Source organism: Camelus dromedarius, chromosome 5 (assembly GCF_036321535.1).
Source record: "Camelus dromedarius isolate mCamDro1 chromosome 5, mCamDro1.pat, whole genome shotgun sequence".
Classification (NCBI taxonomy): Eukaryota; Metazoa; Chordata; class Mammalia; order Artiodactyla; family Camelidae; genus Camelus; species Camelus dromedarius.
In genome coordinates this window covers 92,019,830-92,033,894 of record NC_087440.1, presented here as the reverse complement: position 1 = coordinate 92,033,894, position 14,065 = coordinate 92,019,830, and the positions used below count along the sequence as shown (strand labels likewise).

General features: G+C 52.1%; 1 protein-coding gene across 2 annotated transcripts in view; it reads left to right on the top strand.

Moving 5' to 3' along the window:
• CDC42BPB (CDC42 binding protein kinase beta) overlaps positions 1–14,065 on the top strand; it is a 92,338-nt gene that overhangs the window by 65,437 nt on the left and 12,836 nt on the right. For both annotated transcript variants that reach the window (XR_004137526.2, XM_031454374.2), the window contains exons 15-26: positions 463–707; positions 780–885; positions 1,271–1,395; positions 1,754–1,859; positions 3,735–3,883; positions 5,164–5,258; positions 7,040–7,119; positions 10,478–10,567; positions 10,893–10,970; positions 12,226–12,331; positions 13,101–13,237; positions 13,836–13,975. Coding sequence is in view for 1 of the 2 variants with exons in the window: in XM_031454374.2 (XP_031310234.2) it covers positions 463–707; positions 780–885; positions 1,271–1,395; positions 1,754–1,859; positions 3,735–3,883; positions 5,164–5,258; positions 7,040–7,119; positions 10,478–10,567; positions 10,893–10,970; positions 12,226–12,331; positions 13,101–13,237; positions 13,836–13,975 (1,457 nt within the window). In the remaining variant the exon portion in view is untranslated. The remainder of the gene's footprint in view (positions 1–462; positions 708–779; positions 886–1,270; positions 1,396–1,753; positions 1,860–3,734; positions 3,884–5,163; positions 5,259–7,039; positions 7,120–10,477; positions 10,568–10,892; positions 10,971–12,225; positions 12,332–13,100; positions 13,238–13,835; positions 13,976–14,065) is intronic.

Here is a 14,065-nt window from a genome sequence, read left to right as displayed (position 1 = left end):
TTTTGTTCCTTGTGCACGTGTTCCCAGCAGTATTCAGCAGGCCCTGGAGAACCAGCACCTGACACTTTGTATGTGTCGTGGGTGTGTGGATTCAGTGGCGTCCATTCCTGGAAAAGTTCCTTACAGACTGGTTGTCTGTGGCCAAAGGGGGCAGGGGGAGATGGCAGAGACCGCCGTCTAGCCCTGTTACCAGTAGGGAGCCTGACACAGAGTCAAAAGAATACTGCTGTGTAAACAAACAGTGCGAGTAGATCTTGAGGAGTGTTCATGTCCAAGCAGGAGGCAGCTTCTGGGGTCCCCGGCAGCTCTGGGCTCACCTTGCTCAGGGCAGACCCCTCCCCCCAGAGCCTGTCCTGGCTCTGCTGTCAGGAGGGCAGAGGAAGCTGCCTGTGGCGGAGGGGTGTGACCCTGGGCGGCAGGCGAGGCCCGAGCTCTGTCATGTGTTTCAACCTTCACCCTCAGATGAAGCAAGGAGGCCGGGGACCAGGTGCCACCCTAGAGCATCAGCAGGAGATTTCCAAGATAAAATCTGAGCTTGAGAAGAAAGTCTTGTTTTATGAAGAGGAACTGGTCCGACGTGAGGCCTCGCACGTGCTGGAGGTGAAGAATGTAAAGAAGGAGGTGCACGATTCCGAGAGCCACCAGCTGGCCCTGCAGAAGGAGGTCCTCGTGCTCAGGGACAAGCTAGAGAAGTCCAAGCGAGAGCGGTAGGTGCACGCAAGCCCCACGGGTGGCGGGCCCGGGGCAGGAGGCTGACCGCCCTCTCCCCCGGCTGCCAGGCTCAGCGAGGTGGAGGAGGCCGTGGGCACCCTCAGAGACAAGCACGAACGTGAGAGAGCCATGCTGTTTGAGGAAAACAAGAAGGTAACTGCTGAGAATGAAAAGGTAATTTGAAGTGTCTGGTTTATCCCTTGGCGGAAGTGTAATTTTTTTTCACGCTTGAGTCTTAGAAGTTTGGTATTTTACATATTTTAATTTTCGAATGAAATAATGTTTGATCTTTTAATTGGGATGTTGTCATTTGGTTACAAGCTCTAAGTACTTGAAACCGCTAGCTCTTACCACTTCTACGTTCAGATTTGTATTGAAGCATGATTTAAGTTAGATACGATCAGAAAGTCTATCTTGGAAACCGAGTTTGGAAAAAAATCTCCTAATGATTAAAGAAAACTTGCAAAACCATCAGAAGAACTTGTAGTTTTCATTGTGCTAATGTCCCGCTTGAAGGACGCCGAGTTATGAGCTGTGTGGCACACTTGTTTAATTTCAGCTTTGTTCCTTTGTGGATAAGCTCACGGCTCAAAATAGACAGCTGGAGGACGAGCTGCAGGATCTGGCAGCCAAGAAGGAGTCAGTTGCCCACTGGGAAGCCCAGATCGCAGAAATCATTCAGTGGTACTTGCACCCCGCCCCACGCTCGTCCATGCTCGCCCCAACCCTCGCCGCCTCTTCCATGCCTCACGGTGTTTGTCTGAAGTCTCAGCGCGGACCTCACCTTGTTTCCCCAGAATCGTTGGTGTCTGGGGGGCAACAGTTCTGTCCAGTGGTCATCACGTTGGACTGAAGGGGAGAAACAGCACCTCCAAGTCTCAGAGGGTGTGGGCCAGGCTGGAGGCCCGCGTGTCCCGGGTGACACGGAGGCTGAGGGCCCCGAGCCCAGAGAGCGAGCTGGGTCCAGCCTTCCCTGACGAGGTGGCGGCTTGTCCCGGGCCACCGGGCACCTCTGGCTCACAGGTTGCCTCTTCCCTCTCAGGGTCAGCGACGAGAAGGATGCCCGGGGCTACCTGCAGGCCCTCGCTTCTAAGATGACTGAAGAGCTAGAGACGCTGAGGAGTTCCAGTCTGGGGTCAAGAACACTGGTAGGTCTGGTTCTGAAGCCCGAGTCTGTGTTGCTATGGGGTTGTCTGTGGCTCCACTCGGTGTGAATGTGGCAGGTGATTGCAGTGACACGAGAGGCTTCGGTGAACATGAACTCAGTTTGAGGACCCTTGTCAGTCATCAGGAGATCACAGATTATTTTGATACCGTTCATTTATTTAACAAATAGTTACTGAGGACTGGGCTGTGTGGAGAAGTCTCAAATTTCAGGACTGGCTTCTGCCCTCAAGGTGCTTGGATTTATCGATATGACCAGCTGCCCACCATCCGCCCAGTGATCTGTGATTTTGACACCCTGAGTGTGGCTGGGTTGGGAGGCTGTTCCCAGGCAGCAGCCGCGTGTGCCCCCCCCTACTTTGTCCGGTCCAGTTTACCCTCCTTAAAGTAGAGACGTGCAAGCTATTTTGAGAAAGAATAAAGGCATAGAAAGTCAGCTTTATTAGAAGACTAGTTAGAACTTAAACTCAGCGACCCCACGTTTTCTTCCCATGTTTTCCTGATGTGAAGGTATATTTACGGGATGGGGCGGGGCAGGGCAGGACCTTTGAGTGGCTTTGGCTAGTGATCCTGTCGGCAGGATCTGGAGCCCAGCGTCCTGTGATTGCTGGGTCCTGTGACTTCACCTCTCGTGGGCTCTCCTGCCCTCGCCCCTCTTTCTTCCTGCATGTCCGTTCTCAACGCCAGTGCTCTTAAAAATGCAAACAGCTCATAACTTTATTGAAGGAAAAAGTACGGCCCTGTTCTTTGCTCCGTAATTGGAAAACATTTTTTTCTTTACATTTATGAACACCAATTCGAATGAGCAATAAATTTTTTTCATTTCTGCTTTTTTCTTCCAGTCGTGTCTACACGTACACTGGCACTTACAAACTGCATTGAATGAGTTTTGTGCACAAACTTCATCAAAGATGAAAGAACACTGTCGTAGGTTCTTTTAGCAAAATGGGATTGTTGAGATCCTTGTCACAGAGCCCTTTGTGAACAGTCCTTCCTGTTGAAGGTCTGACTGGACACGAACATACTCCCTCTTCATCCTTAGAAGTGTGGTGCTTGTTTGCTTACCATTCCTGAGAAAGCTCACACAGGACACGGTCCCCAAAGACCCGCGGAGGCCTCCTTCGTCTGATGGGCCTCACGTGGTCGTGAGGGCCCCGCTGCCCCTGCACCCCCCTCCTCTCATTGCCCACTTCTCATGAGACGCGCCCTCCGTCGGTTTTCTCCCCTTTCCTGTTACGGAGGAAAGATGAAGCGTTCTCAGCTGTATGCAGTGAAAGCCTAAAGCACGGCGTGCCAGGACAGTCTCTCCAGGGATCTTCCATCGTCTTGAAAGCGGGGGGAACACATCAGGGAACTCAGTAAGAACATGAAGAACACTGTAATCGGCTGGGCTGTTCCCCTGTGGCTTTATTCTTCTAAGTCATTCCATCGTTCTTCCTTTTTTGTTTAGTGTTTTGTCACAGGAGGGGATAAGTAGTGAGTGATGACGTAATTACTGGCAAGTCGAAATAGCAGAAGGCTTCAAGGTGTAGGAAAAGTAAGGCGCCTGTGACCCTGTAACACACCTTAAACCTGCAGACGGTCTAGTGGAGCCGCGTAGGACTTGCTCTGCGGGTCAGGTTCTTCTTTAGCAACAGCAGCAACAAAAGAGTAAATTTTATTGCTTAGAAGACCTCGAAGAAAGAATAAAGTCACAAAATATCAAAACTAAAATTGAGTCTGATGGACTTTAATAACATCTTTAATATTTAAATATAGTAAAAGTTTAAGATTCGAAGAAGATAGTTCTTTGTTAGCATTAATTTTGTTAAGCAAATAGCTCAAGAATGTGTTTTTAATATTTGAACCAATATCCACAGGATCCCCTTTGGAAAGTTCGCCGTAGTCAGAAGCTGGACATGTCGGCTCGGCTAGAATTGCAGTCTGCTCTTGAGGCGGAAATCCGGGCCAAACAGCTCGTTCAGGAGGAGCTGAGGAAGGTCAAGGACTCGAATCTCGCCTTTGAAAGGTGCCTAAGGACCGGGGACCTGTTCCGAGCAGTGTGCCGTCTCTGGCACTCAGTGGGCAGTGGAGCTGGGTGGACAACTGTGCGAGTGGACTTCACCTCCTGGTGGCTGTCTGCAGGTTCTGAGTGCCAGTGTCTCTGAGTGTGTATGTTGGGGAGGGGTGTGCCCCCCATGCTGGGTGACAGGACTCACAGCCACATGTCCATGGACCCCTCTCGGGCCTTCAGTTCATCAACTTAGAGCTTTTTCTTTTAAGCTAAAACGAATATTTTAAAATGTAGGTTGAAGATGGTATGCCTGTTTGAAAGTTTCCCCCACCTTCAGACAGTGGTAAGAGCACACTTCCTCACAGGAGGAGGTTCAGCAGGTGCTGGGCGAGAGCCCGTGTCTGCAGACCCTGCCTTGCCCTCGGGCTGTGAGGATGAGCTGTGGTTTCAGGAGGACCTGTCATCACGCCTGCTGATGCGGATGCTGCTGGGACAGGCTCTGACCTGCCTTCTGAGGGGGAGGGTCTTGGGAGTGATGGTGCTGCTGACAGGGTTACCGAGTCCCAGATCCTGTTAGTTTGGGCTAGAAAACTAATAGTAGTAACAGCTGCCATTTAAATAGACTCCTTTGTACTAGGAGCTGCTGTAAGGGCTTCATTCCGTTAAGTCACGTGACTTTACAGCTGACCGCCCCCATTATACAGACGGTGAGACCAAGGGCGGAAAGATGAGCTGGCTGACCCAGCCTCGCCCATGAGTGTGGAGCTAGGACTTGATTGCAGGCCCCCCACTCTTGGCGCTGGACTCTGCTACTTGCCTCCTGGCCAGATGTTAAGCATAGCCGCTGACTCCGCTCCACCCCCCACAGGCACAGGGAGCACAGGAGCCCCTCTGCTTGGGCCGGGGCACCGCCCTCTGGTGCAGGCCACCGTCTTGCCCGTTGCGAGAAAGACATTCGGTCTGACAGCTGAGTCATCCAGGCTGTGTGTCCTCAGAGGACGCATCTAGAGATAGATAAGGAAGGTCAGAAACTTGGTTAGAGCTTCACGGGACTGTCAAGTTCACGTTTGCTCACAGTCTGAAGCACGTGCTCTTTGTGTACCTGGGGGAGCGGAGAGGCTGATGGCGGGGAGTGGGTCCACGTTCCGTCCAGCCGTGGTGTCGAGCTCCTGCCCTGCCTGGCACTTCCCCAGACACCAGGGTGACCCTGCTGCCCTCACAGCTTGACACTCTCTGGACCAGCCCATAGATGACCTGGGCTCTGTGCATTGAAAGCCATTTATTTTTTATTTTAGCAAACTGAAGGATTCCGAAGCCAAAAATAGAGAATTGTTAGAAGAAATGGAAATTTTGAAGAAGAAGATGGAAGAAAAATTTAGAGCAGATACTGGTAAAATAAAATCATACACTTCTGAATCATTTGTTTATTTTCCTCCCATGTGAGCTTTAAAAAATTATTTTACTTTATTTTTTTAATTTATGAGGGGAGGCAATCAGCTTTATTTATTTATTTTTAACGGAGGTGCTGGGGCTCGAACCCAGGACCTTGTGCGTGCTGAGCAGGCCTCCACCACTGAGCTGTCCCCTCCCCCCAAGTTATTTACATACAAACCTTTTTTTAATGGTTTTATTTTAGATTTAATTTCTTTCAGGTTTAGTAACTTTTAGTTGTATAAAGAAAGCACTCACCATAACTCCAAAGCCCAAACTCTGAAATAGAGCAGGTTCAAAGACACCCTCCCCAAAGGTAACCACAGTTTTGGGTTTATTCTTCCTTTGTTTCTTCTTGAAAACATAAAGCAAACGCCTACATCTGTATAGTTAGACGTCCATGTTCCCCGGATTTCACGAAGGCCTGCTCTGCTCATTGTTCAGGCGGGCGAGGCCACCGCCTGCAGTGGGCCTGGACCCTTCGCAGCTGCACACGCACTGCTGTGGGCTGCAGCAGCCCTGGCGGTGGGCGTCGGGCTGTTCTGGCCTCTTGCATAGTATGTTCCCTTTCTGTCCGTGTACTTCGGGGACAGTTGTCTTGCAGACATGGCCGATTCTGCTCCGAGGCTTGTACAGCTGTGTCCCCACCTCAGTGCAGGCAAGGGTCCTGCCCTGCAGCCTCACCCACAAAGAAGGGTTTCCCTGTAAACAGGTTGGGGAAGTGGCATCCCATTCGTGTTTCCTTACGAGCAAGATGTGCATCTTTTTGTGTGTTTGAGGGCTGTTTGTATTTTTCGGTCTATGATTTATATACTTGTATCTTCTGCCCATATTTTAAAATTCAGATGATGATTTTTTTAATTTTTAGGAGTTTTTAATATACTGAGGATTAGATCCTTTTGTTTGTATTACAAATATTTTTCCTAGTCTGTCTTTTTACTTTGCTTATGATTTTTTTTCTTTTTAGAGGGGATACTGAGGATTGAACCTAAGACCTCATGCATGCTAAGCACACGCTCTGCCTCTAAGCTGTACCCACTGCCGTCCCCACCCCGCTTAAGATTTTTTTTACCAAGCGTAAGATGTGGGGTGGTTTGTTTTTTGGGCTTGTATGTGTGTGCGCCACAGCTACCGGTTTTCCTTTTTGAGTCGTGGGGGCTACGCCCCAGTCCCCAGTTGTTCATGTTCGCCCGTGTTTTCTTTGAATATTTATGTTTCATTTTAAAATTTCAAATTACTAGTGCATTTGGAATTTACTGTGCGGTGCAGGTTGAGGAGTGGGCCCCGTTTTGTCTCTTCCCCACGGCTGGGTCGCTGTCCAGCACCAGTTGTTAGAACATCCCCCTCACTGCTGATTTCAGACATGACTGTCCCCACACGTGAGGTCGCCTTGGGCGCTGGGAGTGTTTCTGGATTTCCCTCCATGTTTATTGTTCAGGGGCAGGAACCACCTGAATCTAATTAGAGTCTCTAGTGAGTCTGTTTTACTGTCTGCTGGGTCTCCCCCCCCCCCCCCCCCCCGCCAGCCCCTCATTTTTCAAGCTTCCTGAGAGAGGCTGCGTTGGTTACTCTCCCAAGTGTCCAGCTTTGGGGAAAAGTCCGACACTTGATTGCTGGAATCACGTTAACTGTATCAGTTCACTTATGGAGAACACTGTCTTGGTAACACGGAGTCTTCCCACCTGAGCATGAGACAGTCTTTCATCTTTCACCCGGACTAGTCTTGTTTCCTTCCTGCAGGGCTCAAACTTCCAGATTTTCAGGATTCCATTTTTGAGTACTTCAACGCTGCACCTCTAGCGCACGACCTGACATTTAGGGTAAGTGCTTTTGAAAGTGACAAGTGAACTTATGATAAAAGTAGTGTAATGTGGTTTGACTACCTGTGGGGCCACAGACGCACCAGTGACATCGGACAGTTTAGTCTCAGTTGTGCTGACCCTGTAATTGACCGGGGTGTACAGTGTGTGATAAGGTTAGAGACAGTGCAAAGTGTTGAAATGTTCCCAGACTAGCTTCCTCAAATTAAGTGGGAATTAAAGTGCTTGGCACCTCCGGACGAAACCTACGCTGGTGTCTGCCTGTATAGTGACTATTTCAGGCAACTTTTAAATACAAAATACAAATTCTTACAGTGTAGCAAATGAAGAATGAGTGGTTGTGTTACTGTTTCGGTGACGTGTGTCTGGCTGTCCAGTTCCATCTTGCTGATGGGCGGGGAAAGGAGGTTTGGAAGAACAGTCCGGCCCCAGGTCCATTGTTGCAGTCCTGGTGTTGGAGTTCAGTGCTTCTGGTCAGGAAGTGAGTGACCAGAGCAGGCGCTCCAGCCCAGGAAGCAGCTGCTGAGTGCTCAGTGCCTCCCATTTCCTGCCTTTGGACATTACGAGTTCTTGAAGTCACTTGTTGGGGCAGGACAGTCTCTCCCTCTTTTTCCGAAACTATAGGGTAGACCCTTACCAGCAACCCCCTGAAGCAAGCCAGAAAGTAAAATGATGAAAGCAGATCTCATTAATGGGGCTTCCCGTGTTTGTCATTGCTTTTGTTGGTTTTCTAACCTTTTATTAGAGAATCTTAAACCTGCAGGAAAGTTGAAAGAATAATACAGTGAACATCGTGCATCTCGCCTGGCGTGGTGCTGTACACTCTCTCCTTCCCTACTTGCACACACAGGCTTTCCCCCTGAACTGTCTGGACGTGAGTTGCAGGTATCAGTGGCCCCTAATACACTGAATTCTCAGTGCTTATTTCCTGAGACCAAGGACATCCTCCTCCACTACCAGTGGCGTCGTTGCGTGGAGGACGTTTGTGCTGTCACCTTAGCGCCGTCCACAGCTGCTTTCCCTCCAGTTCAGCAGCCAGAGCTCGTGAGCTGCATTAGTTGTCCTGTTTCTTTGGTCTCCTTTAATCTGGAGCTACACCCTCATCTCCCCCCCCCCCCCTTTTGTGACTGACATTTTTGTGGTGTCCGGCCAGTGGTCTTGTAGACCATCCTTCACTCTCCCTCTTGATTAGATGTGGGCTGGGTGTTTTGATGTGAAGCCTGCGGAGGAGATGGTGGTGTGCTCTCCCTGAGAGCAGAGGTCAGCTTGCTCAGCATCGGGGATGCTGAGCTTGATCGTTAGGTGGAAGTGGCGTCTGCCAGACCTTGTCAGCCGTGACCTTGGGTGTCTGCACCAAGCAGCCTCTGCCAGTGGGTTAGCGTCCGTCAGCAATCTTCGCCTAGATCAGTTATGACAGAATCCAAATAGATTTGTATTGCTCACTCCCACTTGGGTACATCCGTTTACGTCAGCCTGTCAGGGTGGTTTTTTATCAGATTTGTGAGGCTTGTCTTTTTCCTGAAGTGCCCGGTTTTTAAGAAGCAAATCCACGTAACCGTTCGTGCACACCGTTCTTTCACAAGCCTGGTGCTGCTCGAGCCTCCTGCCTTTCTCTGGCACTGCAGTGAGACGCCATTGTGCTGGGGCTGAGCCAGAGACACTCAGTTGTTAACAGGATGGAAGTGGCTAGGAAAGCAGTGACTTTCCTGTAAAATTGGTGGACAGAGTAGCATCTGTAGCAGCTCAGACCTTCCGTCACCCTGGACCCTGCCAGCAGAGCAGTTTCAGCAAAGAGGTGACAGTCTTTGTAGCCAGCACTCCTGCTGTCTTGATGCTTGATTTAAATCCCTCTTGACCCTGAGATGTAAGTTGGAAGGGCATTTACTGACAGAAAAAACCCTGGGTCAGAGTCTGAGTGTGTTAGGAGGATTTCTAGCCTCGAGAATCACCTTACAGAAGTTCTGCTCTGCTTTCCCTGTGGTAAGCATGTTGTTTATACTAGCAGTGTTTGCCAGATCGACTGGAACAGTGTATTTTCATGCAGGTTTTTATTGGATGGGAAGTGATCACTTTTGTCCCTCCTGTCTGTCACACCCGAGGGAGGACTCCGTCTCCTCTCCACATCCTCTCTGCCAGCCCCTCGGGGAGCAGTGGGTCACTGCCAGCGCCGGGGCCCCATGCCTCTCACTCACGCCAGTGGAGCAGTTTCCTCCTCCTTAACTTGCAGCCTTTTGATTAATTCACCAACTCAGTGAAACTGGTGGGGCTGTTGCGTGGCTTACGTTAAATTACTTAATACCCTTTTGCCCTTCGTTTATCTGAAGGTGGAGCTCCAACTCATGTAACTGCCTTATCTGTGGGGCAAGTTGCTTACATTTGCAGCCTTGGTAATTAGCAACTCGGTCTGGCTCCCCCCCGGCGAGCTTGCTCCCACATCCAAATAGTGCGGGACACAGCTGTGCGTGCGCCTCTGCCTGTGCGCTGCCTGCCCGTCCGGATCTGGCTCCTTACACAGCAACTTCATTAATTCCAACCGTTGAAAAGTGTTTCTCTGATTTGGCCCATTGGGATTTCGATGTGGTACACAAGATACAGCTATAAACTGCGGCTGTAGGCACCCACCCAGCTCCTCCGTGTCCCAGGGCGCTGTTCCCTCATGGTCTTGTTTACAAAGCGTACGTGAATCTGTGTAAATAGCGGCTGCTGGTGATAAGATACTAGATTCAGGAACACTCGTGAAAATGAGGTCATTTTTAGGTGGCTTTTGAATGTAGCTTTAGCTTCCGTTTCAAATCGAGACGTTAACTTGAGAATCTTGAGTTATTGGAACAAAGCATTGCTCCCATTTGTCATAAAACTTACAGAGAAATCCCTGCTTCTGGCCACAGATCCACAGACCTTTTCGATGTTAGAATTTCTTTCTGACGCTGAAATGAGGCCTAGGAGCACGTGGCTGTTTTATCTTAGAGACCCAGGTATAGAGAAAATCACTTCTGAGTGACGTCAGGGGGCCAGCAGTTTGCAGTACCTGCCCTGTAAGTGGAAGGATGGTACGGGCTGCAGTTGGGGGTGGGGACAAATGGTCTCTGGCCTTTGGTGATAACTGTGACCTGTCAGAGCCAGCCCTCCCACGCGGTCACCAGCCCAGCCTCAGAATCCCACGGGCAGTGGTCTCGGGGAAGGGAGGACAGCTGAGTAAGGTGGGGTCCGCAGTGGGATGCCACTGGACTAATAACCCACGCTGGGACCCCAGGGCCCCAGTAGAATGCACTTTTGAAGTAAAAACATGTAGATAGGGTCTAAGTTCTGCAGAATAAGCTCTTTCATACCCACCATTTTTCTGCCTTTGTTTTTACAGACCAGCTCAACCAGTGAGCAGGAAACGCAGGCTCCAAAGCCAGAGGCGTCCCCTCCGGTCTCTGGGGCCGCGAGCATGGACCAGCAGGAGGTAAGAGTCCTGCCCCGCCCACACCCCGGAGCCTGGGTCTGCACCTGCCACCCCCACCGTCCACGGGCCCCTCAGGTCCCCGAACAGAAGCTGCTCTGCTGCCACACAGCTTGTCACTCTGAGCCCAACCCCTGTGTCAGAATTACTGTCGGTGTGTCGGCCGGACGAGGGCTGCTCTGACGGCCGTCTGGACGGTGCAGCAGATTAAAGACGCAGAACTGTTCGCTGTTCATAGTCCCAGAGGGAAGGGACTCCCAAGCAGGGTCTGACATGTAGCAGCTGTGCTGAGCCGGGGCAGCACTCATCTGTCCCTGCTTGTCCCCAGGACACGGCGCGGGCCCCTCAGAGGCCACCCCCCGTGCCGCTGCCCGCCTCGCAGGCCCTCGCTCTGGCTGGACCGAAGGTAGGAACCATGGGGCCTTCTCAGATTAGACAACTTTTGTGTAAATGAGACGGACTTGGTAATGTTTTGTTCTGAATAGTGTGTGATCCAGAAAGTGTCAGGGCCTTGTGTTCTCTTAATTAAGCCAGTGACACATGAATGCATTTTAATTGGAAAATTTCAGAGTTTAACCTCCCTGCTCCCCTTTCTCCATTCCCCAGACTGTACTTGCTTCTCCAGGGGTAACCACTCTGTGTTAAGTGTCTAAGTCCCTTCTCCAAATTTATCTCCGTCTATCTGGCTGTACTTTGAGCCTGAGAGAACCACGTGGTTTATGGGAGGCACTTCTTCCTCAGTGTAAATGGAGCCCTGCTGATTGTGCAGCTTCGTACCTTTTCCCGTACATGTGTCTTGGCGAGTTGTGCCCGTCAGTACATGCAGGTCACCGTAGGTGTCTGGCTGTGGCGGGGCACTAGGCCTCACACTTAGCAGGCACTGGGCCTTATGTACCAGGTGCTTCCTCTCCTGTGATGTAGATGTGGCCTCTTACGGTTGCAGCTGCAGACAGCCGTACCACCTAGAGATGAGAGACCTGATTTTGCTTGAGACCAACTAATGACTTGGCTTTCGGGCTCAAGGATTAGACCGCTGTCTGTCTGGATTTCGTGTTGGTCACTCCCTTGTTTCTTACACATGGTTCCTCCATCTTTGTGTGTCCCTGAAAGGAATCCTTCCATTTGCTACGTTGAGCTTTGCGGGTGCTGTGCTGTGTAGCCCTCAGCTCACTTCTCCGTTCAGCTTTACGTGTTCCGCTGCCTACAGCGTCCTGCGTCCGTTCTCCCGACAAGGGGCGGCGGGCCTTTCCAGGTTTTCACCATGAAGAACAAACAGCCTGTGGCTCACGTCTGTCTCCTGGTCTCCTGGGCAAGGGCTGCTGTGGCTGGCAGCCTATCCCAAAACGTGCCCCCCGCCGGCCCCCAGGGCCTCTAGCAGGCGGGCCAGGGGTGGGGGGCGTTGGGCCGTCCTGGGCTCCACCCCCGAGCCAAGCTTGCTGATTCCAGTAGCCCGACTTGTCACTGAAGGAGGCATGCGTTTCTCACTTTCCGGCTCTGGCTCCGTGGGTGTCACCACTGCTCTTTGGTTCGAGCTGCTGGGAGCACATGAGCCTCACAGTGAGAGCACAGGTTTCCAGCTTTCCAGGGTCGGGCTCAAGGTGTTCATACCGCCGATCACATTCTCCGAGCCCACGCCTCACCTCCTTGTGTTCTTCCTGCAGCCGAAAGCACACCAGTTCAGCATCAAGTCCTTCTCCAGCCCCACTCAGTGCAGCCACTGCACGTCCCTGATGGTGGGGCTCATCCGACAGGGCTACGCCTGCGAGGGTGAGTGCCCACCTGCCAGCCAAGGGAGGGCCCCATCACCCTGGGCACCCGCTGCCTCGGGGAGAACGGTCACTGGGGAGGCCAGTGAAGCCGAAGGCAGCCTGGCCGCAAGGGAGCTGCGGGCAGATTCTCCTTGTCTAGCTTTATAAGCGCTCAGTAAAGGTTTGTGAGTTGGAATCCTGAATCCTTGCTTCAGGGACAGTGCACAGCCATGGGGCAGCCAGTTACCTTTTGATACTTGTTTGTTACAAAGTGTAATGTCCACAGTCGTTCTCCAGAATTAGGGAGAGCAGAGTAAGAAGGACTGTCAGATCCTGTGTTATCTAGTCATCTGGAGAGAAGCACCACTGTTTGCATCATGTTCCGTCATTATCAGCACTTCAGACCTCCGTATGGTGCTCTCTCCCTGTGCGGGGCACTGCAGTCACGTTGGGTGACATGTCCCGTGCAGTTGTGACAGCTCTGTTTCATAGATGAGCAGCCAGCCGAGGTCACGCGATGGGAGGTGACGGGTCTGGGGCTGGTGCCGACCTGAGCACATACCCTGATTGCTGGTCAGCAGGTCCTATAAGCCTGTAGAAAAGTTATTCAGTGCCAGAATCCCTGGGCGTTTGTGGGAACGGAGTTCTGCAAACTATTATCTGTTGGGTGTCAGGACTGTTCCGTGATGTGGAGTCCTGAGTGGCCTCCTCTGTGGCACACACGTTGGAAGCCCCCACTGCTTGGCAGGGGGAGGCAGGTTCTGATGGCGTGTTCTGCACTTTGCCAGTGTGCTCGTTTGCTTGCCACGTGTCCTGCAAAGACAGCGCTCCCCAGGTGTGCCCCATACCCCCCGAGCAATCCAAGCGACCTCTTGGTGTGGACGTGCAGAGAGGCATAGGAACGGCCTACAAGGGCTACGTGAAGGTAGGGCGTGTGAGGAGGTGCAGCCCCACTGCCGCTGGTCTCAGCCTGGTGACCACGGCCACTCCCAGCCATTCTTGAAATTGGTGCCTTTGCTGCGTGAAGTGACCCTGGACCCCTCTTCTCCTGGGAACGAAGCCAGGCCCAGGGGTCCTGAGGATCCCACAGAAACACACTCAGAATCACCCAAGGCCTCTCATCCCCACCCCTGGGCTGATGAACTTAAAGACAAGGTTTCAGAGCCAAGTGCTGTTTGAAGGCTCTGCACCAGGCTGCCTCTGAGCCTGGCCAGAGCGTCCCACCATGCTCCCTGTCCCCTGTGACCACACCGACCGTCTGCTGCCTCATCTCTGTCACGGCAGCACCCCTGACGCAGTGCCCTGAGCCTTCTTGGGCCAGGCACGGCTCTGGTCGCCAGCCTGGGGGACATGAGGGAGCCGTTCCTGGAGAAGTGGGCCAGCCGTGTAGCCGTTGTGGGGAGACCGGGCGCAGTGGCCACCTCCAAGAAGTCTCCCAGGGCTGCAGCCTCCACTTCCCGCTGCCTGCACATGCTGCAGCCTGCCTGCCTGGCCTGGTGAAATGTGGTCACTTTGATCTGCAGGTCCCCAAGCCGACCGGAGTGAAGAAAGGGTGGCAGCGGGCCTACGCGGTGGTCTGTGACTGCAAGCTCTTTCTGTACGACTTGCCCGAGGGCAAGTCCACCCAGCCCGGCGTCGTTGCCAGCCAGGTCTTGGATCTCAGGTGGGTGTCTCGTGCCGTCTGCCCTTGCTCCAGGAGTTTTACTCGACTTGTTTGTCTTTAGTCAGCATGAGAATTCCTCGCTTGGTCGTC